Source organism: Python bivittatus, unplaced genomic scaffold (assembly GCF_059951505.1).
Source record: "Python bivittatus isolate LINGU-HERP-01145 unplaced genomic scaffold, Pbiv_v1 ctg000810_np1212, whole genome shotgun sequence".
Lineage (NCBI taxonomy): Eukaryota > Metazoa > Chordata > Lepidosauria > Squamata > Pythonidae > Python > Python bivittatus.
In genome coordinates, this window is record NW_028277111.1 from 2,629,332 (window position 1) to 2,653,511 (window position 24,180).

Consider the following 24,180-nt stretch of genomic DNA (forward strand, 5'->3'; position numbering starts at 1 on the left):
GAGGCGAAGCTGCCAGTGGCGCTTCAGGGGTTAAACCAGCAAGGCTTAGGATGCTCGAGAGGACGGAGGGGAGCCAAGGGGGGACACGGGGGGACGGCACTCCCGTTGCACCTTCCTGTCACGCTTCCTGGCCCTCCTTGCCCTTCTTCCTCTCTCCCCGTCTCTCTGCAAAAGGGGCTTTGGACGGGGGGAAGCTGCCGTTGGCGGCTGGCCCAGCTGCAGGCAGTGAGTAAAGGGTGGGTCGGAAGGGGACGGAGAGGAGAGAAGGGCTTGGCGGGGAAAGATGGAGAAAGGGCGCTTCTGGCCATCGGAGGGGCCGCCTTCTGCCCCCTCGGGGCGGCTCTGGCTGGCCAGAGCTGGTTTTCCGGCTGGGGACGAGCAGGAGAGGACGGTTGTCCCGCCCCACAGGAAAGGGGGCAACCCCCCCCCCAGCCGCCCCGCTTCGGGCTGAAAGGAGATCGCAGCAGAGGCCACAGGCGACCCTGGGCTTTGTGGGGGTCCCAGAAAGGTGTGGAAAATGGCAGCCCCCCTTTTCTCCACAGAAGCTTTAGAGCCGGGCGGGGTCTTGGAGATCAGCTAGTCCAACCCAGTTCAGTGTGGGGTAGTGGTTATGGGGCTGGTCTAGGAAGCAGGAGACAACAGTGGAGACCTTAGCATTAAGTATATGAGTATATAGTATAAATACATACTATAAATATAGTATAAAGTATATTCAGTAGTATAAATATTATATAAGTATAAAGGTAGAACCCTTTATGATATATTAAATAATTTAATGCATTTCGCAGTTGTTCACATCCAGCTTCAGATGTAAAATTTAAGTAGTCTTAAGCAGCTGATCAACGTGAACATGTTAGAAATCATGAACAAGATTGATGTAAATTTTCTTTTTAAAGGTTTAAATGAGCGAAATATCAGAGTGTTAATCATCTCTGCTCAACACTGTAATTACCACTGTCTCCAAATGATATAATGTACCATTTGTCTTTTATAATCACACAATAAAACAATATAAAAGGGGAAAGGGGGGGGCGAGTAAATAAATAAATAATATGTTTTTTTAAAAACCATGACGCTGTGAGTTCTAGTCCTCCCTTAGGCGTGGAAGCTGGTTAGCTGACTTTGGACCTGTTGTTCTCTCTCAGCCCAGCCCACCTCACAGGGCTGTTGTGGTGGGAAAAAGGCAGGAGCGCTAGTCATGCCAGAAGTTGTACAAAATAAAGGTGGGATATAAATCTAATAAATAAAACTCTTGCTTAGTGCAGGATCCTCTGGAGCAGTATTTCTCAACCTTGGCAACTTTAAGATGTGTGGACTTCAACTCCCAGAATTCCCCAGCCAGCCATGCTCTCTCTTGGAAGACTTTCAGTGAAGGACTAAACCCTTCATGTGGCTGCCTGTTTCACAGTCTGACAACTGCTACAGTCAGGAAGTTCCTCCTGATATCTAAACTGAACCTTTTTCTTGTGGCTTTAACCCCCAGAAGAGGAGGAGTCCCCTCACTTTTTTATCTGACAGCACTTCAAATAGTTGGGGGGAAAAAATCCTCTTCCGCTCCTGGAATAAAGGAATTTCTGCAGCCTCACACCATTCTTAGCTTTGAGCGCTAAGTTAGAAAGGCAGGGTGTACACCAAAATCATCATCACAGAAAAAAATCTGTTAGTTTTCTTCTCCTTTGAATACTACATCCAGTTTGGATACCACATATTAAGAAAAATTCAGATATACTATAATGGGTCCCTAGGAGAGCAGCAACAATGTTCTGAGGGCACACTTTTAAAGTCCTGCTGACACAGATGGAGGGAGCGTTTCCCTTTGCGAAACCTAATGGGGGGCTACAATTAGCATTATCAAACCCCAAGGGACATCATGCAGAAGAAGGCCACAACACGTTTTCTGTCTCCCCAGAGCATCAGATGTGGATTTGTGGTTTGGAAGACAGATTCCTGCTGAATGTCTGGAAAAATAACCTAATTTTAAGAGCAGTTGAATTCAGACAGCGGTGGGTTTTCCTTCTCTGGGTCTCTTCAAGCCGAGGTTGGATAAACATTTGTCAGAGATGCTTTCATTTGGATTCCCCCACCGAGTAGGAGCTTGGCTTGGGTGGCCTCAAGGGCCTTTTACGTTTCTGTACATAAATAAGCAAAACATTGACAGATGAATTGTAACCTTTCGCTATAGCCTGGAAAAGGTGATACTATCAGTCCTCGGAGGTTGGCAAAGTCAGGAAATAGGCACTGCAAGGATTCCAAGAAAGCTAATTTATTGTTGGGTAGAATAACAGAACCAGAAAACGTGTCAGAGTTTCCCTCTGCCCCACCTTATACCAAACTGAATCAAGATGGGGTTATCTTGAGTTTCTTTCTCACACGTTCCACTTCCCCAGGACTGAATTGCTGTTTCTCCTCCCTTAACGGTTCCTTCCTTCCTTCTCTCCCCAAGGTCGTCTCTACATTCGTTTACATGCTCAGAATGGCACCTCCCCCTGTGTCTTCCCATTATCACATTTTCTTTTTTGTTCCAGAAGTGGACGCTCGACGGTTGTCTTCCAAACAACCCCTATAGACCCCAACATGTGACGTGACCATGCAACATTGCAAGGCCCTTAAGCCTTGTCTGTGTTGAGCAGCCTCTGTCTTGAACTGAACTTATCACCCACCTTTGCTGATACGAAGGGCCAGACGTTTCTACAAGAGCACCCCAGCTAAAGAAGGAATGTTCCTTCCAAACAAAAATGGCTGAAGGGCAGAGCAAGGCATCCCCCCCTGCCCTGGGTCTCCAGGTCCAGACTTTGCTTGAGGAAAAGGGGGAGATGGGAATGAAAGTGGAAGAGGAGGAGGAGCTGATCAAGAGAGAGGAGGCCTTGCCAGGCCCTCAGTGGGGGACGGCGGGGCAGCCTCTTTGCTGGAGAGAGATGTCATTCGTTAAGCAGGAGCCGGAAGATGGCCTGTCGTCCCTCCGTTGGGAAGCTCAGTGGCAGGAGTTCCTGAAGGCAGTTCAGTGTCCTGGGCTGGGAGAGAGAATCCCACTTCTTTCACCAGGCAGGAGAGACGCTAAGGCTTCCTTTGAGGAAATCGCACCCCTCAGCCATGGAACTGCAGAGGAGAGAGGGATGGTATTACATGCTGCTTTTAACGAAGCAGCTCGTCTAATTGACCACAGGCATGAGGCGGGAAGGGACAATCCCACCCAAGTCTGGGAAATCAAGATAGAGGATGTCATCAGCTCTGACATCCAGCGCCAGCATTTCAGGCAGCTCTGCTACCAAGATGCCTGGGGCCCTCGAGAAGTTTATAACCAACTGCGAGAGCTTTGCATCCAGTGGCTGAAGCCGGAGAGGCACACGAAGGAGCAGATCCTGGACTTGGTGATATTGGAGCAGTTTCTGGCTGTCCTGCCTTCAGAGATGCAGCACTGGGTGAAGGCGCATGCTTCCAGAAACTGCTTTGATGCTGTGACCCTTGCAGAGGATTTCCTTTTGCAGCACCAAGAGCCTGAGAAACCAGTATGGGAGGTAGGAATCATGGCTTTTATGTCTGATCCATCTTGGAAAGCATTTAGGTCAGCCTTCCCCGACGTTTGCTCTAAAGGTCTTAGATTTCAGCCCACCATGTGCAAGCTAGGGGCAACTGAAGGTCATCAAGTCTGGAAGCACAGAGTTGATACAATTTGGAAAAGGTTTACAGAAGGGCAAATAGGGCAGGAGCCCAGGCAAGAAAATGAGCTCCAGAAAGTTTTAAAAATTGGGTATGTTTATCTTGGAAAGAAAGAAAATTGAAGGAAGGACATGATGGTTGTTACTTTCTGCCAGAAGAACCAAAAAAAAAATGTGTTTTTGGTATTTTGGGAGGACTTAAATTTAGGTTTTAGTGGAACATGACAGTAAGCACCTTTACTTTAAAAGAAGTTGATCAGGGCAGCCAGAAGTACAGAAAGCATTTTTCCCCTGATGGAGTTTTACTTTCAGGCAGCCCCAGTTGGAGATGTTTGACCTCTAGATTTCCAGCATCATCCAAGGGGGTTGGACTAGACAGCCTCTGAGGACCCTTTGAGCTTTAGGATTCTAGGAAGTGTCTTCCTCTCCCTATTCCTGCCTCACAATAATAATTTGACTAAAATGATAATCTGCATTTCAGGAGCCAGGAATGTTCAAGGATACTATGAATTTCACAGGGAAAGAAGAGAACTTGCTGGAAAGGGAACAGCAGCAATTCAAACAAGAGAATGAAGAAGTCAGGAATCCACTGGGTAAGAAAAAAATTACTCTTTGGTTGGAAGGGGGAATAATGCCCAAACTCCAGCTTCAACTCACCTGTTATCCTTCAGGTAGGTTGGCGTATTATTTGGGTTCCCAACATGTACCTGGCTTTTAATGTTTGGAAATTGTTTTTATTACACATTCAACAGGAGCCCAGCTTGCTGCTAAGTACCAGGGTTAGGGTTAAAGTTGGAGCTGGGCATGGGGGGTGAAGGGCTGAAGGTGTCAGGCTAACAGCAGGCACATCTAGGTTCTAGTCCCACTCCCAGAAGTGAGCACAAGAGCCAGGGTGGTCTAGGAGTGAAAGTGTTGGGTTAGGAGTGGGGAGACCCAGGTTCTGGCCCCCCCTTAGCCATGGAAGTTCCTTGGAGGACCCTGGACCTTCTCAGCTCCAGAGCCAGGGTGGGGTAGTGGGGAAGGGGGTGGACTAGGAATTGGGAAAGCTACTAGCTTTCTGGATATGGAAGGAATGTACAGTCATTTTGGCTTTGTAATATTTTGCAAACTGTGAAGTTCTGGGCACTCTCTGAGCTTGGTTGTTTGCTTGCAGACATTTCATTTCCCAATAGAGATAAACCACATTTCTGTACCATTCAAAAGAGGCAATAAAAAACCTAGGAAGGAAACAACAAGACTTGAACACACCCGCTCCAGCAGCCAATGCTCAGATAAGCAGGGACCAATGCCAGACAAACAGTCTGGCAGAAAACATGACTCTGATCAAGGAACCACCATCACCTCACCAAGACTGGCAGGGCAAGCTACTATACAGAAACAGGCAGCAAACCCCACATTTCCTCACACTGATGCTATTAGCTAGTTGGGCAATGAAATGTCTGCAAGCAAACAACCCTGAGCTACAGATATTCTCTTCTGTTGGATTTTACGAACTGCCATTCCTATTTCCAGACTCAGAGAATTTAATTACACCATTGTTATCCATGAGGAGACCGTGTAGTTTTCTGTTCATGGGAAGGCAATTAGAAAGAAAATCAGAGCTCTCCATCCTAAGGTACTTTGGGATATATAAGTCCTACATGGGAAGATGTTTAGTTGCTGGAATTCTACTAACCCCATCCCTTACTTCTCAATAAATCTGGCTAATGAGTCTCCATGAGAATTGTGCTTGGAAAAGAATCGCTTTCAGCTTTAGGCAGATGCTTAAGAGGCTGGCAAAGATCTCAATACCCAAGAATAATATTTTCCCAATTTTTAAAAAACAGCATCTTTTCCTGTTCTGGCAGGTGATGGGGAGCAATGGAGGAGTGATGGGGAACCTTTCTCAATGCCATCAGGAAGAGGAACAGGTTCAGAGCCAGAAGTCCAACCTGGAACCCCAAGCGAGCTAGAGGAGGGTCAAAAATACAAAATGGAGAAATGGGGGAGTAGATATGCCTCTTGCCAGGATGGTGACATTTTGGGGGATTCAGTCCAACGAGGAATGCTCAGAAGGAAGAGAAGCGGCAGAGTTGGGGACAGCGAAAAGCTTTTCAAAGACAGATCCATCCTTACAAGAACTCACTCAGGAGAGAAACCTCATGAGTGTTCAGTGTGTGGGAAAATATTCCGACGACGTTCAGATCTCAACAGCCACCAGCGAACCCACACGGGAGAGAAGCCGTACGTGTGTGTGAATTGTGGGAAGCGTTTCAACCGGAGCACAAACCTGATTTCCCATCAGAGAATTCACACGGGGGAGAAACCCTATAAGTGCGCAGACTGTGGCAAAACCTTCTCTCACAAATCTGGCCTCATAAGGCATCAGAGAACCCACACGGGAGAGAAACCATATGCGTGTTTAGAGTGCGGGAAAAGCTTCAGCCAAAGACAGCATCTGATCACGCACCAGCGCAACCACACGGGGGAAAGGCCCTTTTCATGCCCCGAGTGTGGGAAAAGCTTCAACCAGAGCCAGCACCTTATTACTCACCAGCGCAATCACACAGGGGAGAAGCCCTTTGCATGCTCGCAGTGTAGCAAAAGCTTCTGCGATAAATCCACCCTCATCAGACACCAAAGGAGTCACATTGGGAAAAAGCCTTTTAAGTGCTCAGAGTGCGAGGAAAGCTTTTATCAGAGTAAACACCTTCTCAGGCACCAGAGGATTCACACCCAGCCGCTAGCACTCTAATTCAACTGTTTGCAGTCCTCCAGGCATGGCAAATGATAATTCCTGGGCTGGTGGGGAATTATGGGAGTAAAGATCCACCACATCTGGGCTATTTTAGTTGCTTTTTCTACCTTTTTGTGTATAAATATTGCTTGATCTTTATGTTTCTCTGACCGCAATTCATGTTTTTTTGGGGGTGGAGAATCTTGGATGTCTTTTCTTCAGTTGTCAAACACAATACAGAGAGCGCACCTAGTTACCATAAAATCATAGAATTGGAAGGGGTCCTTAAGGCCATCCAATCCAACCCTCAGCTCAGGGCAGAAACCCAAATTCAAGCATTCCAGAAAGATGGTTGCCTAGCTTGCTTTGATCAGCAACTCACAAGAGGCTGCAATTGTGTGTCTTCACAGCTTTAGAAAAGTTGCGGGGGGGGGGGATATTTGGGACAATTGTACACACCACCCTGAGACTTCTTTCCCTAATTTTGCCTTCAGAATTCCTAGGCAGCTGTGAGAGAAGCAGCTGGACTCTTTTAGTGAGTTCTGAGCACACATAATTTCAAGGGAAACTAAACTTTATTGCATTAGAATGTGAAGAGCAAATGGGCTGAGGGAAGAAGACTGAGAAAGAAGATCTTGGTTGGCACCCTGAAAATGAGAGAGGGGGTAAGTTTAAAGAAAAGGCACTATATGATAAATGGAACAGTGGGGGAAGCAGGGATGGTCTACAAGAATAGGAAGATACAGAAAAATATAGTGTACGGGGCGGCAGGTAAACTAAATTTATATGTGTTTCCTTTTCCACATCTCTTCCTTTCATTTCCTTCTCTTATTCTTTGTTATCTCTTTTCTGGTTGCTGCATAATGCTGCTTACTCTGAAAGCAAAAAGCCTGGTGGGACAGTAAGGGTGTATGGAACCTTCCCTCCAGATCAGACAGCTGAAATCTGGGGGCAGATCCATTTGTTATTCTTTTTAATGAAGGCAAGAAAGGGGAAAATAAAATAAAAAGAGGACCAGTTTGGCCTAGTGGGAAAGGCACCAGGCTAGAAAGCAGGAGGCTTGAGTTCTAGGCCTATCTTAAGCATGAAAGCCGGCTGGGTGACTTTGGGCTGGTCACTCTCTCAGCCCAACCCACCTCACAGGGTTGTTGTGGTGGGGAAAAGGCAGGAGCACTAGTTATGCCACAAGTTGTACAAAATAAATGAACCTCTTGCTTAGTGAAGGATCCTCTGGAGCAGTATTTCTCAACTTTGGCAACTTTAAAATGTGTAGACTTCAACTCCCAGAATTCCCCAGCCAGCCATGGGGCTGGGGAATTCTGGGAGTTGACATCCACACATCTTAAAATTGCCAAGGTTGAGAAACACTGTTCTGCAGCATCTCTGACAAATGACCACCCAGCCTCTCTTGGAAGACCTTCCGTAAAGCCTTCATATGGCTGCCTGTTCCACAGGCAGACAATTCCTACAGTCAGGAAGCTCCTCCAGATAGCTAAACTGGGGAAAATAGGAGGAGGATTAGGTATGTTCGCTACCTTGAGTTATTTATAACAATAATAAAGGCAGGGTAAAAAAATCTAAAAAAAAAAGGAAAAATAAGCCTGAAGCCTCCAGTAGCACCCTTCTTTTTATAATGCGCTTATTTGATTTTAAAAGAAAAATGCCTAAACCCTAAAAGGCTGCATAAACAAACAAATAAATTTGGGCTGAAAATGTCCAGCCCCGTTAAATAATTTCTTTTCAACCTTCCTTTAGGTCAGAAAGGAGAAAAAGGATAATAAAACAGAATTTGAGAGAAGAAAGGGATATTAGAGCTACCAAGCGGAAACTGGAGTCCAACCTTCTGCCCCTTCTTGCAGCTGAAGCCCACTGACACGCATAAACGTTACCATCAGTCCATCCCTCCACGGAGGAACTACTCTGTTAGCGATGTTTCTCCACATATTTAGGCAATGTCTGCTCCTCTCTCCAAGTCTCACCTTCCAGAGCAGCAGAAAAGGGGGACTTTAAAGACATTTCTAAAAAATCATCTGCCTGGCAGCCTTTTCAACATTGGAAATGGTGACCCTCTCCAGGGCATGTTAAACCTTCAATTTCAAGGGAGTGGAAACAAGAATTCCCTTCAGATGGTCATTTCTATGACTTAAGAATAAGCATGCTTTTACAGTAGAAAAGAGAGCTACCTTTAAAGTCAAAAGTGTTAAAAAAGGTTCTCTAATTGTCTACGTGTCCAGACAGTTGTCCGCTGCCTATAAAAGACTTTAAAAATAAAATAAGACTAGCCGTGAGCAACCTCACTTGAGTTGGCTGTTCAAATCCTCACTCAACTATGGAAGAGCTTCCTGGGGGACTTAGGGCAAGTTCTCCACTCTCAGACCCAGCTCCTGGTCCCCCCTCAGCCGTGGGAGCACCTGGGGGACACTGGGCCAGTCCTTCCCTCTCAGTCCAGCCTGCCCCAGAGAGTAGCGGTAGGAGAGGAGAGAGAAATCCAACTAGCCAACCTTAAATCAGCATTAAATTAAATTAAATAAATAAATAAAATTAAAGGAGGTTTAGCACAGTGTTTCTCAACCTTGGCAACTTTAAGACATGTGGACTTCAACTCCCAGAATTCCCCAGCCAGCCATGGAGTTGAAGTCCACGTGTCTTAAAGTTGCCAAGGTTGAGAAACACTGGTTTAGCATATGGAGGGGAGAACATCTAGATCAGTGTTTTTCAACTTTGGCAACTTTAAGATGTGAGGACATCAATTCCCAGAATTCTCCAGCCGGTATGCTCAGCCAGTGGGGGCGGGCTTCCCATAGGTCAGAGGGTCATCTGTCAGGGATGCAGTAATGCTGTGTTCCTCAACCTTAGCAACCATTTTTGTACTGTTGCCAAGAAAACTGCACGGATGTCTGTTGGTAGGCGACCAGGAGTCAACCCGAGTCCGGATGCCTTTCCCAGAATCGGTTCAAAGACTCACGGGTTAAACCTGCTGAATTGGGTTCTCTAAAAGGGCGGGGGGGGGGAGAGCAGAAGCGGTGAGGTTTGGTTTTGAATTTCTCTGCAGCTGGAGAAAGCAGAGGAAGAAGGGGGTGAATACCAGACCCTGAAGTGCACGGAGGATCTTTCTGCCCCACTAAGACAGTCTAAGCGCAAGAGACCCCCTTTTCTCGAGCAAAGTTGGGGGGGGCTGTTGCAGCGGCAGCGCTTCCTCCGAGTCTCTTCCTAAACCCTGGAAGGAGCAGGACGTCTTAGCAAATATTCCCAGCCTCTTTTCCAAGGCAGCCCTGCGACTTTTTTTTCTGGCTGGGTGGGGGGGCTTTGCAATGGGGGGAAGCTGGCTGGCAGGATGGGGATCCCTGAAAAGCGGGCTGTGCCCGGGGCGTTTCAGAGGTTTTGTGTCTTGCATTTCCAAAACCGATCTCTTTCCCTCCATCTATTCAGCCATCCATTTAATCCAGTGTTTCTCAACCTCAGCAACTTTTAAGATGAGTGGACTTCAACTCCCAGAGAGACGCTGGTATAGCACATGGAGGGGAGAACATCTAGATCAGTGTTTTTCAACCTTGGCAACTTTAAGATGTGAGAACATCAGTTCCCAGAATTCTCCAGCCAGTATGCTCAGCCAGTGGGGGTGGGCTTCCCATAGGCCAGAGGGTCGTCTGTCAGGGATGCAGTGATGTCGTACATCGATTTTTTCAGTGCTGCCGTAAGTTTGAACAATTGCTGAATGAATGGACATAAGTTAAGAACTACCTGTATTCATGGAAATGATAGCTTATACCAGTGTTTCTTAAATTTTTTCTCTTAGGACCCCTTCGCACTTTTAAAAATTATGGAAGATCCCCAGAGAGTTTTTGCTTCTATGGGTCATATTTATCAATATTTACTGTATTAAAATACAAAATTGATGCATTCACTGCTGCTACTTCTCACAATTTTAATATTTATCATTTTCAGCCTAGGCTGGCAAATAATTTTAATTTTGCAGACCCTGAGAAGGTCTTGGGAGACCCCCTGGGGTCCTAGGACCACACTTTAAGACATACTATGCAACATAGACTATGCTGGAGATCCTGTTGTCCCCAGTCACTGGCTGGATCACACAATGCAAGATTTTTTAAAAAGCGGAACGATGATTTTCCATGATTTGGAAAGGAAGCCTTGGGAATGCAAGCTCCTGTTTGGCTCCTGCTTGTCCTCATGAGGGTTCCAGGCACTGAGTGTGATTCCTAGAGGGGAAAAGCATTTGGGGAGGCTTTTAACTTCTCAGGAATGTTTCTGCTGAGCAGGACTGCGATCTGATGAATCCTTAGTGCGTTGGAAAGTGGGGCAGGGGGCAGGCAGTGGGTGGTCTCAGGGGATCCAGAAAGTCAAGAGGACCTTGATGGACATATACAGGATCCATTACCTAGGCCAGTGTTGTCCAAACTTGACCACTTTAAGATGAGTGGACTTCAACTCATGAGTGGACTTCAACAGATGAGTGGACTTCAACTTCAACTCAACATGGCTGGCTGGGGAATCCTGGGAGTTCTGGGAGTTGAAGTCCACTCATCTTAAAGTGGCCAAGTTTGGACAACACTGACCTAGGCAAAAGGGGGTGAAGTATTTTTTAAGTCCAGAGAAATGAAGTAACATTCGGAAGGAGCTCAGGCAGACGTCTCCCTAATTCCCTGGAATATAGCGAGGAAGAAATACAACACAATCAGACAGTGACGGAAAGCGGGTGATCTCATTTGTCTTCAGAAACTCAGGAAGATTGTGCTTGGTTAGTATTTGGATGGGAGACCACCAGGAGAATTCTAGAGGTATACACTAGACAAGTTACCAAAACAATATTCTGGAAAAGAAAGTAACAGCAAACTGCTTCCATATTGCTGCCAACAAATATTTAAAGACGCATAGGAGTCAGTAAGAAGCAAGGATTTTACTTACCTGTTTTGCAACCCAAAAAGTGGGTTACTAGCTTAAGGAGGATCGCTTTGGTATTGTGGTTAAAGGCACCAGGCTAAAAACTGGGAAATTGTGAGTTTTAGTACCACCTTTGGCATGAAGCCAGATTGGGGGCTTGGGGTCAGTCCCTCTTGTTCAGCCCTACGAAGGCGGCAAGGGCAAGCCATGTCTGAAAAGGCTGCCAAGAAAACAGCAGGAAGTTGCCAGGAGTCAAAACTGACTTGAAGGCACGAAAAGAAAGAAGCTGGTTAAATCTGCTGCGTGAAACCAGCCATAGTGGAATTAGAGGGGTTATCAAAGTGATAATTCCATTTATTTAATACATTTATATCCTAGTCAAACCAGTCCCCCATGGCTAACATTATCCATCTCCTCCAATTTTCAGCTCAGGCTTTGTTTGATTTCCAGTTTGGGAAGAGGAAGATTTGCAACGGAGAAAGCAGCAATGTTTAAAGGAGGGGAAAAGAGGAAGCACGATGATCAGCATAATATCTTCTCAGAAATCACCTTCTGTCGCATAATTTGGTTAGATATGAAATCTTACTGATGCTTGATCATGATGCAAAGTTACCTCATTAGGTCTGGCTAGGAAAAGGAAAGAAACTGAGAGGGAAAACAGATTTATTACTGGTTAATGTCTTATTTATTTATTTATTTATTTATTTATTTTTATTTATGTATCAAATTTGTCACCATCCATCTCGTTAAAAAGCAACTCTGGGCGGTTTACAGAAAAGATAAAAGCAATTAAAATACAATATAAATTATATATAAAATAAAATATAAATTACTGAGACAGCTTTATCCCAGGATCGACACGCACGCGGTGACATCATCACACATATGCCACTGTTCCACACTTGCGTCTTGATGTCTGATGCAAGTGAATGAAGTCACGGCATTTGTGTGATGATGTCGTCATCCCCATCTTTTCCTATGGAGGCCCATTATGTGATATAAGAGCTAAAAGTATAGAAAAAATGAGATTGGATTGCAGGGGCATAAGTCTATACCCATCGAAAAGGGCAGAGCTTCAACTGCAGGGTTGCAGACACCATCTTGACTTTTTTGACCCCCTCCCCCACCACCAGAGTTGCCTGTGCTGAACTGGAGCACATTAACCTCCCCCTTGAAAAAATAGGGCAGGGAACCTGAAATGTTCTAGTCTTGAAATTGTTTCACTGTTGCCCTTGCTTTAACAACAGCAGCAGATGTATTTGCAGGGTTGCATATAAAGTGAGATTTCCAGCAGGAAGTAGGGATTAAAGGTTAAATAATTTTCTTACAAGAAAGTCTATGGTTTCTCTCCCACGTGCCGTCTTTGATGAGAAGTTAGGTTTGCGTTTCTGCTGAAGCTTTTTCCACATTCCGAACACTGATACGGTTTCTCCCCTTTATGGATCCTTTGATGAATCGTAAATCTGGTCCTGACACTGAAACTCTTCCCACACTCTAAGCATTGATATGGTTTCTCCCCTGTGTGCACGATCTGATGATGGATGAGTTGTGTGCTCACACCAAAGCACTTCCCACACTCCAGGCATTTATAGGGCTTCTCCCCGGTGTGAATTCTTTGATGAGAAGCAAAGTTCGTGCTCAACCTGAAGCTCTTCCCACACTCTGTACATTGATAGGGTTTTTCTCCAGTGTGGATTCTTTGATGAAAAGTGAGGCTTGTGCTCACACAAAAACTCTTCCCACACTCCAAACACTGATAGGGTTTTTCTCCGGTGTGGATTCTTTGATGAGAAGTCAGACTTGTGCCCAAACTGAAGCTCTTCCCACACTGGGTGCATTTATATGGTTTCTCACCGGTGTGAATCCGTTGATGAGAAGTGAGGCTTGTGTTCCTACTAAAGCTTTTTCCACACTCTAAGCACTTGTAGGGCCTCTCCCCTGTGTGGGTTTTTTGGTGCCGAGTGAGGTTCGTGCTCTGACTGAAGGTTTTTCCACATTCCAGGCATTTAAATGGTTTCTCTCCTGTGTGGATTATTTGATGAGAGGTAAGGTTTGCACTGAGACTAAAACTCTTGCCACACTCCAAGCATTTATAGGGTTTCTCCCCTGTGTGCGTTCGCTGATGGGAAGTGAGATGTGTGCTCACGCGGAAACTCTTGCCACACTCCAAGCATTCAAATGGCCTCTCTCCCGTGTGGATCCTTTGATGAGATGTGAGGTCTTTTCTCAGACCAAAACTCTTCCCGCACTCCAAACATATATACGGTTTCTCCCCAGTGTGGATTCTTAAATGGGAAGTTAGATTAGAACTCTGATTAAAGCTTTTTCCACACTCCAAGCATTTGAAGGGTTTCTCTCCTGTATGGATTTTGCAGTGCACTTTAAGATACGATTTAGAATGGAAACTCTTCTTACATACAGGGCATTTATTGCTGTCCTTTCTCGTCTCTATTTTTTCTTGAGCTGTGACTTTGTGGACATTATTGCCTTGAGAAGCAGAGGAGTAATTCTTCCTCTTCTCATTAACTTCAATTTTCTTCTTCTCCATTTTGGCCTTTTTAGATCTGTTTCTCTGGGACGCCACCTCTTGCGTTCCTCCCTTGTTCTCGTCACCCGCTGGAAGAAAGTTAGGTAATGTGTAAGAGACTTAGCTGCAAATCCTGAGAAAGCAGAGACCTGGCTACAGAAGAAGATTCTTAGAAGGAAGAAATGAGATGCTCACTAGATGCTCTGCCGGGGTGTCTGTGGCAGGGATAAAAATCCATAACATGACGAGCACGGCATCATGCTCAAAGCCCCATCCCTTTTGTACACGCGTGTGATATGCACACATCTACAAAAGAGGCAGGGCTTTGTCATGACACCACACTCACCATCTGGCATTTTTTGATTCCCCCAACCCATTCCCTGTAGACACCTCTGATTACTCTGGGATAATTATGTAGATATATAATGTATATCTATCTATCATCTGTCTATCTATTTTGGTGGGCAGCATGCTCTTTGTAAAATTAAGGTGAATGTGAAGACGTGACTATCTCTTACCTTGCTAGAAAAAGTGACTCTTAGGGTGATTTAGATTCTACCTTGGGTGTTATCTTGGGCTGAAAACAAGAGAGTTGGGGACACAGAGTGGCACAGACTTGGTGGGACCAAACAGAACGGAGCTCTTTTCGTAACTGATTATTTGTGAGAGAACTTCTTGATCTTATTATGGTGGGTTGAGAGGATCAGGGGTTAGGATTAGGGTCAAGGTCATGGGGGATGTCTGCTGGAGTGCTTGCAGAGAGCCACTCCCTCCAACCCTAAGGGAGACTGTGATTTGAGTCTTGTGGAATTGATTTATTGCAAGTAGACCAGGACAGCTGTTTGGGAAACCATTGGTTGGATTTCTCCCATAATGAGCACAAGAAGATAGGATGAGTGGTATTTCATCTTGCAATGTTATCTGGGAGTCCTTTCATCCTGTGGATACCAAGGTAATGGATAGGGTTCTTTATAGCATGAATGTCATTGCTTATCATCTGGAACCATGGCCATGACCCCTTAGGAACCACCTTCTCAAGGTGAAATCTGTCCTGCTCCATCCATTGATGCTAAGAAGGGGTGTTTCAGGTCCCATCCTAGGTGAATACAAGGAGAGATGTGCCTGCAGACAGACCATCTCTGTTGAAGTCCTTTTGGTGGATTCCCCTACGGGTGGAACACCCGGCACCTTCTGCATTATCTTCTACAAGCTACTGAAGACTAGCTTTTTCTAAACACGCTCAGGGGAGCCAATGTTGGCTGTCAACCTCTATCTGTATTGTCTACCTTGCTATGACATATCCATTCTGCGTAAACAGCCAAGGATTGCTTTTGAGCTGGGCAATATAGACACACTCATAATAAAAATCAATCAATATCTCAAGAAAAGGAACTTTACCCAGCGAGGCCACAATCCCACTGATCTCCTCCATGACTTCTCTGTGCAGAGCTTTCTGCTCTGGATCCAGCAGCGCCCACTCCTCCTCGGAGAAATACAGAGCCACCTCCTCCAATGTCACACGACCCTGAAAGGAGAAAAGAGCATCATGTCTTAATGGATCCCTGATCTTATCCGCTACTAGCTAGAGCGGAGCCTAAATAAGGCATTGGCATTCTACCGGTGAGGCATGTAAAAAAAAGTGGGCGAGGCTTCGATCACATCAGGGCAGCTGTCATCTTGACATTATGACGCCCCTCACAAGATGCTCCTGGAAGAGATCCTTTAAAAAAAACCCTTCATGTTGCTCAGTATTTTCTGGAAATCATCCTCAGAAGCCTACCTCAGCCACCGAGGCCTTGGCTTCTATTATTTTTCCCCTAATCCTTATTTCCTTTCTTGGATTCCAGCGAAGCACCTATTTGCTGACACCACCATGGATTGCTTCTCATCAGGGGTCAATCAAGGTATTATTTAAGCAGCCCCTCCATGCAGATGTTCCCAATATCTTCCCTCACATTCCTGACCCTTTGCCACCATCCACAGAAAGTGATGCTCGGTTCTGAGTTCAAAATCCTCATTTGGAAATCAAAGCCCCAACCCGAGCATGAAGCAGGTCACACTAAGCATCTTGGAAGGGTTTCAAGCTCAGAACAGAATGCTTCACACTCAGAACAGCTGTGTGTGTGTGGGGGGGGGTGTTTTCTATCTTTTAAGCTCAGAATTTGCCCAGAACTTTTCTCGCTTGAATTGAAATGGTGCATATCCAAAATACTTTGCACATTCCTAGAAGATGCTCTTACCTGGAGCTCTTTCAGTTCCTCACCCTGTGGTTGATTCCAAACAAGGCCTTGGGTCAGGAGCCCCAGCTGGGAAGTGGGCACTGGCCAACATTTATTGCCCCAGTTCTCCATCTCCAAGATGAGGACAATTATGGAGCACCAGAGCCAGGAATTTCTTTCTTTGGGGTTGCTCTGGCTTCCACAGCTAAATTGAGGAAGTTGGTTGGAACATGCTCCTCAGGTTCCTGGCAACAAAGCAGTCAAAAATGTATTATTGTTATTGTTGTTTTGTTGTTATGCATTTATTAGCCACCCAACTCCAATAGACTCTGGCTTTGAGCATCTGAGTGGATTGAAATTTCACCCTAGATCATCCATATGGTTCTTTCCCAGATTTCTCCATTGCTCCCAACCTGTTTCCAAACCAATATCCAACTTTTACTTTTCCGTTAAGGAACCCTCCCAAAGGCTCACCAGATCAACCTCCTTTTTCTACCCACTTTGGCCTCAGTGCAGATACCATGATCTGAAAGTCAAAATATTCTTGGGGTAGACACTCTCAGACACAAAGATTAGGGAGAGGGGGCAACATCATGTGAACATAGCAGGAGTGTTTTGGGAACCTGCGCTGGTATTTAGTATATTGTATGAACACAGCCCAAAAGAACAAAGGACTAGAAAAAGGCCCTTTCACCTTAGAATGAATGAATGAATGAATGAATGAATGAATGAATGAATGAATAAATAAATAAATAAATAAATAAATAAATAATTAATTAATTAATACCTATGGCTTTTTTAAGAATTCTTGGCTGTATTTATACTTAATTTTCTGTATTGTTTTAAGTGTTTGTTTTTATTATTGTTAGCCACCCAGAGTCACTGGTCTGAGATGGGTGGCTATATAAATTGAATGAATGAATGAATGAATGAATGAATGAATGAATGAATGAATGAATGAATGAATATGGATGGATGGATGGATGGATGGATGGATGGATGGATGGATGGATGAACCAGCATTTCTCGTGCTGGAGAGAACTGTTCTGTAGACAGATGTCATCTGCCTTCCATGGCCTTGAAATGAACCACCAAATATCCTTTGACATAGAAATGGGGGGGAAAGGACTCGGATTTTAACCCTGGAGCCCAAACCATTAGATAGGCATAGATTTCAGAGCTCTGAATACAAAAGATTTCCTGGTTACTATGGCTCCATTTTTGTCTGCAATAAATCATGCAAGTGAGCCACGTTGTGCCTGGGAACTTCTGCAGTAAGCAAAATCCTGGGAATATCCAACCGAGACTCCGCAGAAATAAGATTTATCACCATGCCTGGCATTTGCCCACTTGTTCCTAAAAACCTTCCATTTTTGCAAACAAAGGCCCTTTCCCTTTCATTATTCTCCTTCAGTCTCTTCCTTCCCACGGAGTCCTCAAAACACACACTTCTGCTCTATTTCTGTCAGTTTCTCCATAAGCCTCTCTGAACACCAGATTATCCAAACGTTTGTTTTAAATAAGTATAAAGCAATCTTAGTTTGATAGCTTGACTTGTAGATAGCTTATTAACCCACTCAGTTAGGTGTACGTTTGCTGATTTGAGGTACAAACAGCCTCTATCCTTATTTAACATATAACAAAATGGTTTTCCTCTCTTGCCTCCGGTTTCCATGTTTTTCCATTTTACAAGCAAGAATTGCCTTGCCAGAATAAGAAAAAGGGGTATCCCCAGGGTATGGTCAAAAAAGTCAAGATGGCAGCTGCGACGATGCCATTGAAGCTCTGCCTGCTTTTTGTGTATGTCACACTGTTGCAGCCACCATCTTGACCTTTTTGACCATACCTTGCAGACACCCCTGACAAGAGAAAAATCCATAAAAATCCATTATTAGAAAAGCAAACGCCTCAAAAGTTTCCACTACTCTACTGCAAGAAAGATTGATTCTACCCTCAAGAAGTCACTCATCCTTTTCTGAATCATCTTCATCAGCGTTGTTGTTTTTATTATTGATATTGTTATCCCTCCTTTTTTTTCTCTCTCCCACTTTTAGATACACAGGTAAAGTCTCTTTTTGAAACACAGAGATTCCAGAGTCACATCCCTGTTCTTTTCTTGGCGAAAATGTGAAAATCGTTGGTCCCCACCTTCTTCCAGGTTCATTCTGTATTTCTTTTTAATTTCTCAGTCCAGCCTACAGCCCTGGGGTTCCTGGTGGTCTCCCATCCAAGTATAAATCAAGTCTCACCCTGCTCAGCTTTTCCTATTAGCCAAAGTCAGCCGCTGCTTCCACGTTCCCTGGTGCAAAAGGACACCCCTGAAGGAGAGGAAGAAGGCTCGTGCCCAGTTAAGGGGGTCGCTGATTCCAACTAGGGCAGATAAGTTTCACTGAGGAAGACCCCTTTTAATCGGGGCTCCTCTCGGTTTTGCAGCCCAAATGTGCTAGCCTGATTCTGATCGACTTGTTTCCGCAACTTAAGCGCGGTAACCCTGAAAGAGGAGGAAAAGAAGGGAGACTGCGGGGGCGGGGGGGGCAGCTTCCAGCCCGTCCACCTTGACCCTCTGCAACAGCGCTGCTTGCACTGATGGGGTGCAAACCGAGCCTCCTTCCTGCCCCCTTTGCACTGCAATGGCTGCCCACCCCCCGCCTCCCCGCCGTCCTTGCAACAAATGCGCGGGAGGGGACGCTCACCGGATTGCAAAGAGCGAGAAATGCGGGGCGGCGCTCGACCCCCTCCAGAAAAGACGATTTCGAGAGAGGCGGGAGGGATGGAGCAGACGAGTCAGGAAGGAGCCACGGAGGGAGGGGCCTTTGCTTTGGAGGACTCCCCCCTTAGCTCCCGTTCCCTTCCTCTCTAGGAATCCCCTTTGGTGCACTTAACCCTTTCGAAGCCAAGCGGCCCCCTGCGGCCAAGCTCTTCTCTGGTGGGTCTTGTTCCTTCCACGCAAACTTTTTCCTCTCAGGACCCTTTCCCACTTTGAAAAACTGTGGAGGACCCCAAAGAGCTTTTACCTGTTTGGGTTATACTTATCAGTACTGACCGTACAGGTATTTATTTATTTATTTATTTATTAAATTTGTATGCCACCCATCTTCCCCGGAGGGTGACTCTGGGTGGCTCACAATTAACATCAAACATCAAAAGCAGTTAAAAATATAAATATCCACATTAATTAGTTAAAAAGTCAGACTATATCAAAAGCTCACATACATAAAGAAGACTATAAAATTCAAGATGACTGGGGGGGTAGAATCAATTACCCCACGAGCCAGTTCCAACAATGCGAGCCCCCATCCGGCCCCCAGGCCATCTGACATAGCCACGATTTCACACTCTTCCTGAAGGCCATGAGAGCGGGGACACACCAAACCTCGGGTGGTAAGTTGTTCCACAGAGCAGAGGCCACGGCAGAAAAGGCCCTCTTCCTAGACTATAATATACTAACTGAACGACTTCCTCACTTAACGACAGTAATTGGGACTAGAAACCAAGTCACTAAGCAACATGTTTGTAAATCACAATGTCACATGACCACGCCACTAAGTGACAGAAGTTCTTCACTTCCAGTGTTAAGCAAATCCTGTATGGTCGTTATGCAAGGATGTCACATGACTGCGACTTAACTTACGACTTCCTGCCAGCTTCCCCTCTCCCTTCCCTGCTGGTTTGTGGAAAGTCAGCAGGGAAGGTCACAAATGGCGATCACATGACCGTGGGACACTGCAATGTTGTAATTGCAAGCAGGTTGCCAAGCACCCGAATGATGACTATGTGACCGTGGGGACGCTGCGACGGCCGCAACTACGAAGACTGGTAATAAGTCCCCCTCATTCATCGCCATTGTAACTTCGGTTGCTGAACAAGTGGTTGTTAAGCAAGGACTACCTGTATTAAACATTAAAATTGACACATTCATAGAATATTATTTACTGAATCATGTAAAAATAACAATATTAAACCCATTAGATATTAATATAAATATTTTTCATGAAAAAAAAATCTTTTTTTAACAAATAAAAACATGAGAAGAGTGACATTTTAATTTTTTGCAAGTATCTTTAATATCTGGTAAATAGTTTTGATTTTGTGGACCCTTCAGAGGGTCTTGGGGGACCCCCAGGTGTCCTTGGACCACACTTTAAGAAATGCTGCTTTAATGTGTTAACATTTCCTCCTCCTCCTCCCTTTCTGCAGCAGTTTGGGTCTCCCTTGCAGGACAGAGCAGATGATTTACCTGGCTGCCAACGATGGAGCTATAATCTAGCATTTTTGGAGGGCGCTCCATTGAGGAAGGAGAAGGAAAGGCGTACCCTCAACTAAAACAGTCTCCTTGAGAGGCGTTGGCATAAAAAAGGTCGTCTCTGAGTCCACTTCGACTGCTTGGGACCAACAAAATAGAGTTTTCTTAGCCACAATATGGAAGTGGTTTCCCATGGCTGTTTTTTAGGGTGTTGTTTTGATTTCCTCATCCACCCATCAGGTCTGAAATTTTCTAGTGGTCATCTAGAAGCCCCAACCACCTCTAATTCTGCTACATGCCACCTTTAGCCTCAGTAGCCTGTCACTCTGACTGGCTCTAAGCACAGAAGTTCGTGATGAACCCATCCTTTCCATACTGCAAACCGTACCACAGAGAGACAAAGCAATCACAGCCCCGAGGGAATTCTTAGGAACACAGGTGGGTTGACCTCACTCTAAGCCATGAATGTGTGGGTGTCCATGGGCAGGAGGTCCAAAAAGTCAAGATGGCAACCATAACACACACAAAGAGGGGGCAAGGCTTTGATTTCATGTTAGCAGCTGCCATCTTGACTTTTTGGACCCCCGGGACACCCAGTGATTCAAAGCTGAGTGTGCCCACAAAAGAGAGCCCTTTTCTTTTTAACCTGAAGGTATGAGTCCACACTGAATTCTTGTCTTAAAGTCAAACCTCTTTCAAGTCAAGGGATTTCCTAGAGGCTTTCCATCTCCACCAAAAAACTATCTATCTATCTGTCTGTCTGTCTGTCTGTCTATCTATCTATCTATCTATCTATCTATCTATCTATCTATCATCTATCTATCTATCTATCTATCTATCTATCTATCTATCTATCTATTCCATTTATATAGCTGCCCATCTCAGACCAGTGACTCTGGGCAGCTAACAACAATAAGAACAGCCAACATTTAAAACAATACAAAAAATTAAATATAAATATAAATGCAACCAAGAGATCTTAAAACTAGCTGCTTTACTTGCTAAAGATTTCCTGAGTCAAGTGTGACTCCTAGTGACTGTAGGAATGTAGATTTCCTGTCATTTTCTAGCCAACAACAAGGACATGATTTGCCATTCTCTTCTTCTGGGAACGTTTTTCAACTTCTTGGTCTTGCCTGAAATTCTCAGATCTCCTGGTGGTCTCCCATTCACATACTAACTAATTTAATTTAACTGTTAGATTTGTAAGGCCACCCCATTCCAAACAACTCTGGGTGGCATATAATTGTAAAAACAAATGAAAAGCTGGCTGGGGAATTCTGGGAGCTGAAGTCCACCCATCTTAAAGTTGCCAAGGTTGAGAAACACTGGCGTAAACAGTTTCCTCAGCAGGTGAAACAGTCGTGGGTGCTCTTGGCTGCTGGAAAAAGATCGGGGCAAGTGGGCGACAACGATGGGCTTTCTGGGGCAGGAGAAGCGGACGGCGAGGGGCGAAGCTGAAGCGTTGAAACGAGACAAGAAATTCCTAGTTTCATCCGCCAAACCGCTGGTCCGCGGAGGACCTCGCCAGGGCGCATCGCGCGCATTCCGGGCTCGCCTTCGGGGAACCTCCGGGGGGTCCCCCCCCCCCGCCGCCTCTGCACAGACGGCCCTGGAAGAGTTAAGGGCAGAGAAGCAGATTCCTAGAAAGAGGGGGGTCCTTCGAGCGCACGGCCGCGCCTGCGAGGACCCTTCCCACGCCGCCTGATCGCCGGCGATTCCTTTGGCTTAGCGGCGCGCTCCGCAGGTGCGTCTCTTTGGGCTCCGCTCCGCTGGGCGCCCGGCGAGCCTCAACCTGGCATCGTGCCCGGGAAAGGGAGCCACGAGCCGGAGGGCAAGGCCAGGCCAGGCAGGGGAGGGGTGGGGTGGGGAGTGCATCGCCCATTCATTCTCCTACCCCCGCGGGGGGGAGGCTGGAAAGGAGGAGAGCCGAGGGAAGGGAAGGGGATCCTTAACGGGGACCAGGGTGCAATCTCTCGGAGGGCATGATTAACCCACTTTGGATCTAAAACCTCGTTTTTCCTTCCTAGTTGTTCCTCCGAGGCTTCCACTTTTTGCCCTGATCTCTCTAATACTGTAATAACCGGAGGGGACTTTCTCTGAGCCTTGATATTGAATCGGGTGCCTCGAACTGCCTCTGGGGGTCCCAGAAGGTGAAAAGCCCTGGGCTGCAGTTCCCAGCAGTGTACCCCCTAAAATGGCTTTGCACATTAAAGCCAGGGGAGGGGGGAAGCGCTTTCTGACTTGCAAGATTCTGTTACTGCAACCTTACAATAAAGATACCATTATTATTCATGGCTTTGGTTTCCTGATCTGGTCTACCTTGAAGGACTGACATCAATCTTGCAAATTTCAATGGGCCTCCCCCCTCCCTGCCTTTATCCTAAAGAAAACTAGGGAAGGTCAAGTCTGAGACATTTTCTCAAATTACATTCCTGCTTTAGACTTGGATTTCTCTTATCTGACCCTTGTCTTGGCTGTGGCTGTTCCTCCTGTTCCTCAAGGTTATTCTCCCAGCCCATTATACCATCTAAGACACACTTCACTCTGTGGAGTGGAGAACTGGGATTCACAGGCCTCACATTGCCAATCCCATTATAAACCACATTCTTGCTTTTGCAGGACTTGATGAGGTAACTATGAGGGAAATCGCGACCTTGATAGAGAAGTTGGTAGAAGGTGCTTCTTACAACTGGGAGTTGAGAAAAGATCAAAGATGGGCAAGTAAAACTTAGCTGGCCCTGAAGTAGGAACACCATCCAGGCAAAGACCAGTGGGGGATCCCTGGTCAGGAAGATGCAGAAGCACAAGAAGGATGCGGAAGATGTCATCAGCTTGAGCAGGCAGGATCTACGCTACAATTCTTGCCCTTGAAGGTTTTGCAGCCAAACCTGAAATTTGGAGTGGCACACAAAAAATCAATCCCTGGACCTGTTGATCTCAGAATTGTTTCTGAACCTGCTGCCGGGAGAGATGGAGAGCTGGGTGAGAGAACGTGGATCTGAGACCAGCGCCTAGCCTGTGGCTCTGGTGAAAGGCTTCCCCCTGAGCCAGGAAGAGGAAAAGAACCAAGAACAGCAGGTGAGAGAAAGCTTGGTTAAGGAAGGTCATATTGATTGATGGACTATGTGCCATCAAGCTGGTGTCAACTCTTAGTGAACATATAGAGAGATTTTCTCCATGATCTTCAGATCTTCCAACAGTGCCCCCATCACCACTGTGACTAAGTCCATCTCCCTTGCTGCTGGTTGTCCTCTCCTTCTCTTTCCTTCCCCCTTTCCCAGCATCAGAGCCTTCTCCTGAGAGCTGGTTCCTCACAGAAGGTGTCCAAAGTAGGATAATTTGAGCCTGGTTGTTTGTGCCTCAAGTGGGTTGATTTGTTTGATGATCCATCGGTTTGTTTTCTTGGCTATCCACAGTATTCTCAGGCATCTTCTCCAATACCAAAGTTGAAAGGCGTCAATACTCTTCCTATCGACTTCTTCAAAGGCCACCTTTCACTTCCATAGAGTGTCACAGGGCAAACTATGGCCTGCAAAATTCTGATTTTGTAAGTAGGGAAATTCAGAGGGGGGATGCCAAGAAACAGTATCCTAACAACTCTACCAACTATGATAATGTGTAGAGATTGCACCAAGTACCTGCATATCGTCGCAGATAAGGCGAGAATTTTAAATTCAAAAATGCATCCAAAAATTGGGTTTGGCTTAACTGCAGATGGGCTTATACGCAAGTATATATGGTAATACTTTTTGAAAGTACCTCTGTATACTCACGGATAAGCCCATCCGCAGAAAAGCTGACTGTCAAATATTTAACCAAACTACCACGAAAAAATGTGCCATTCACAGATAAGCCAATTGTGAAAATCAAAACATATGAAAAATTCTAGGGTGGCTTATCTACAAGTGGCACATTTT

At 45.6% G+C, this 24,180-nt stretch overlaps 2 protein-coding genes across 2 annotated transcripts in view; one reads left to right on the forward strand and one right to left on the reverse strand.

Moving 5' to 3' along the window:
• Window positions 1–235: 235 nt before the first annotated feature.
• Window positions 236–24,180, forward strand: part of LOC103049687 (uncharacterized) — a 28,914-nt gene continuing 4,969 nt past the window's right edge. The window contains exons 1-4 of the mRNA XM_088129385.1: window positions 236–508; window positions 2,526–3,515; window positions 4,138–4,249; window positions 5,504–6,381. Of these exons, the coding sequence (XP_087985511.1) occupies window positions 2,736–3,515; window positions 4,138–4,249; window positions 5,504–6,381 (1,770 nt within the window). The 5' untranslated portion in view covers window positions 236–508; window positions 2,526–2,735. The remainder of the gene's footprint in view (window positions 509–2,525; window positions 3,516–4,137; window positions 4,250–5,503; window positions 6,382–24,180) is intronic.
• Window positions 11,824–18,838, reverse strand: LOC148213931 (uncharacterized). The gene is made up of 4 exons (XM_025174658.2): window positions 18,711–18,838; window positions 16,039–16,262; window positions 15,197–15,323; window positions 11,824–13,887 (listed from the first exon to the last, which is right to left on the reverse strand). The coding sequence occupies exons 2-4, from the start codon at window positions 16,147–16,149 to the stop codon at window positions 12,608–12,610; spliced, it is 1,518 nt and encodes a 505-aa protein (XP_025030426.1). The 5' UTR covers window positions 16,150–16,262; window positions 18,711–18,838; the 3' UTR covers window positions 11,824–12,607.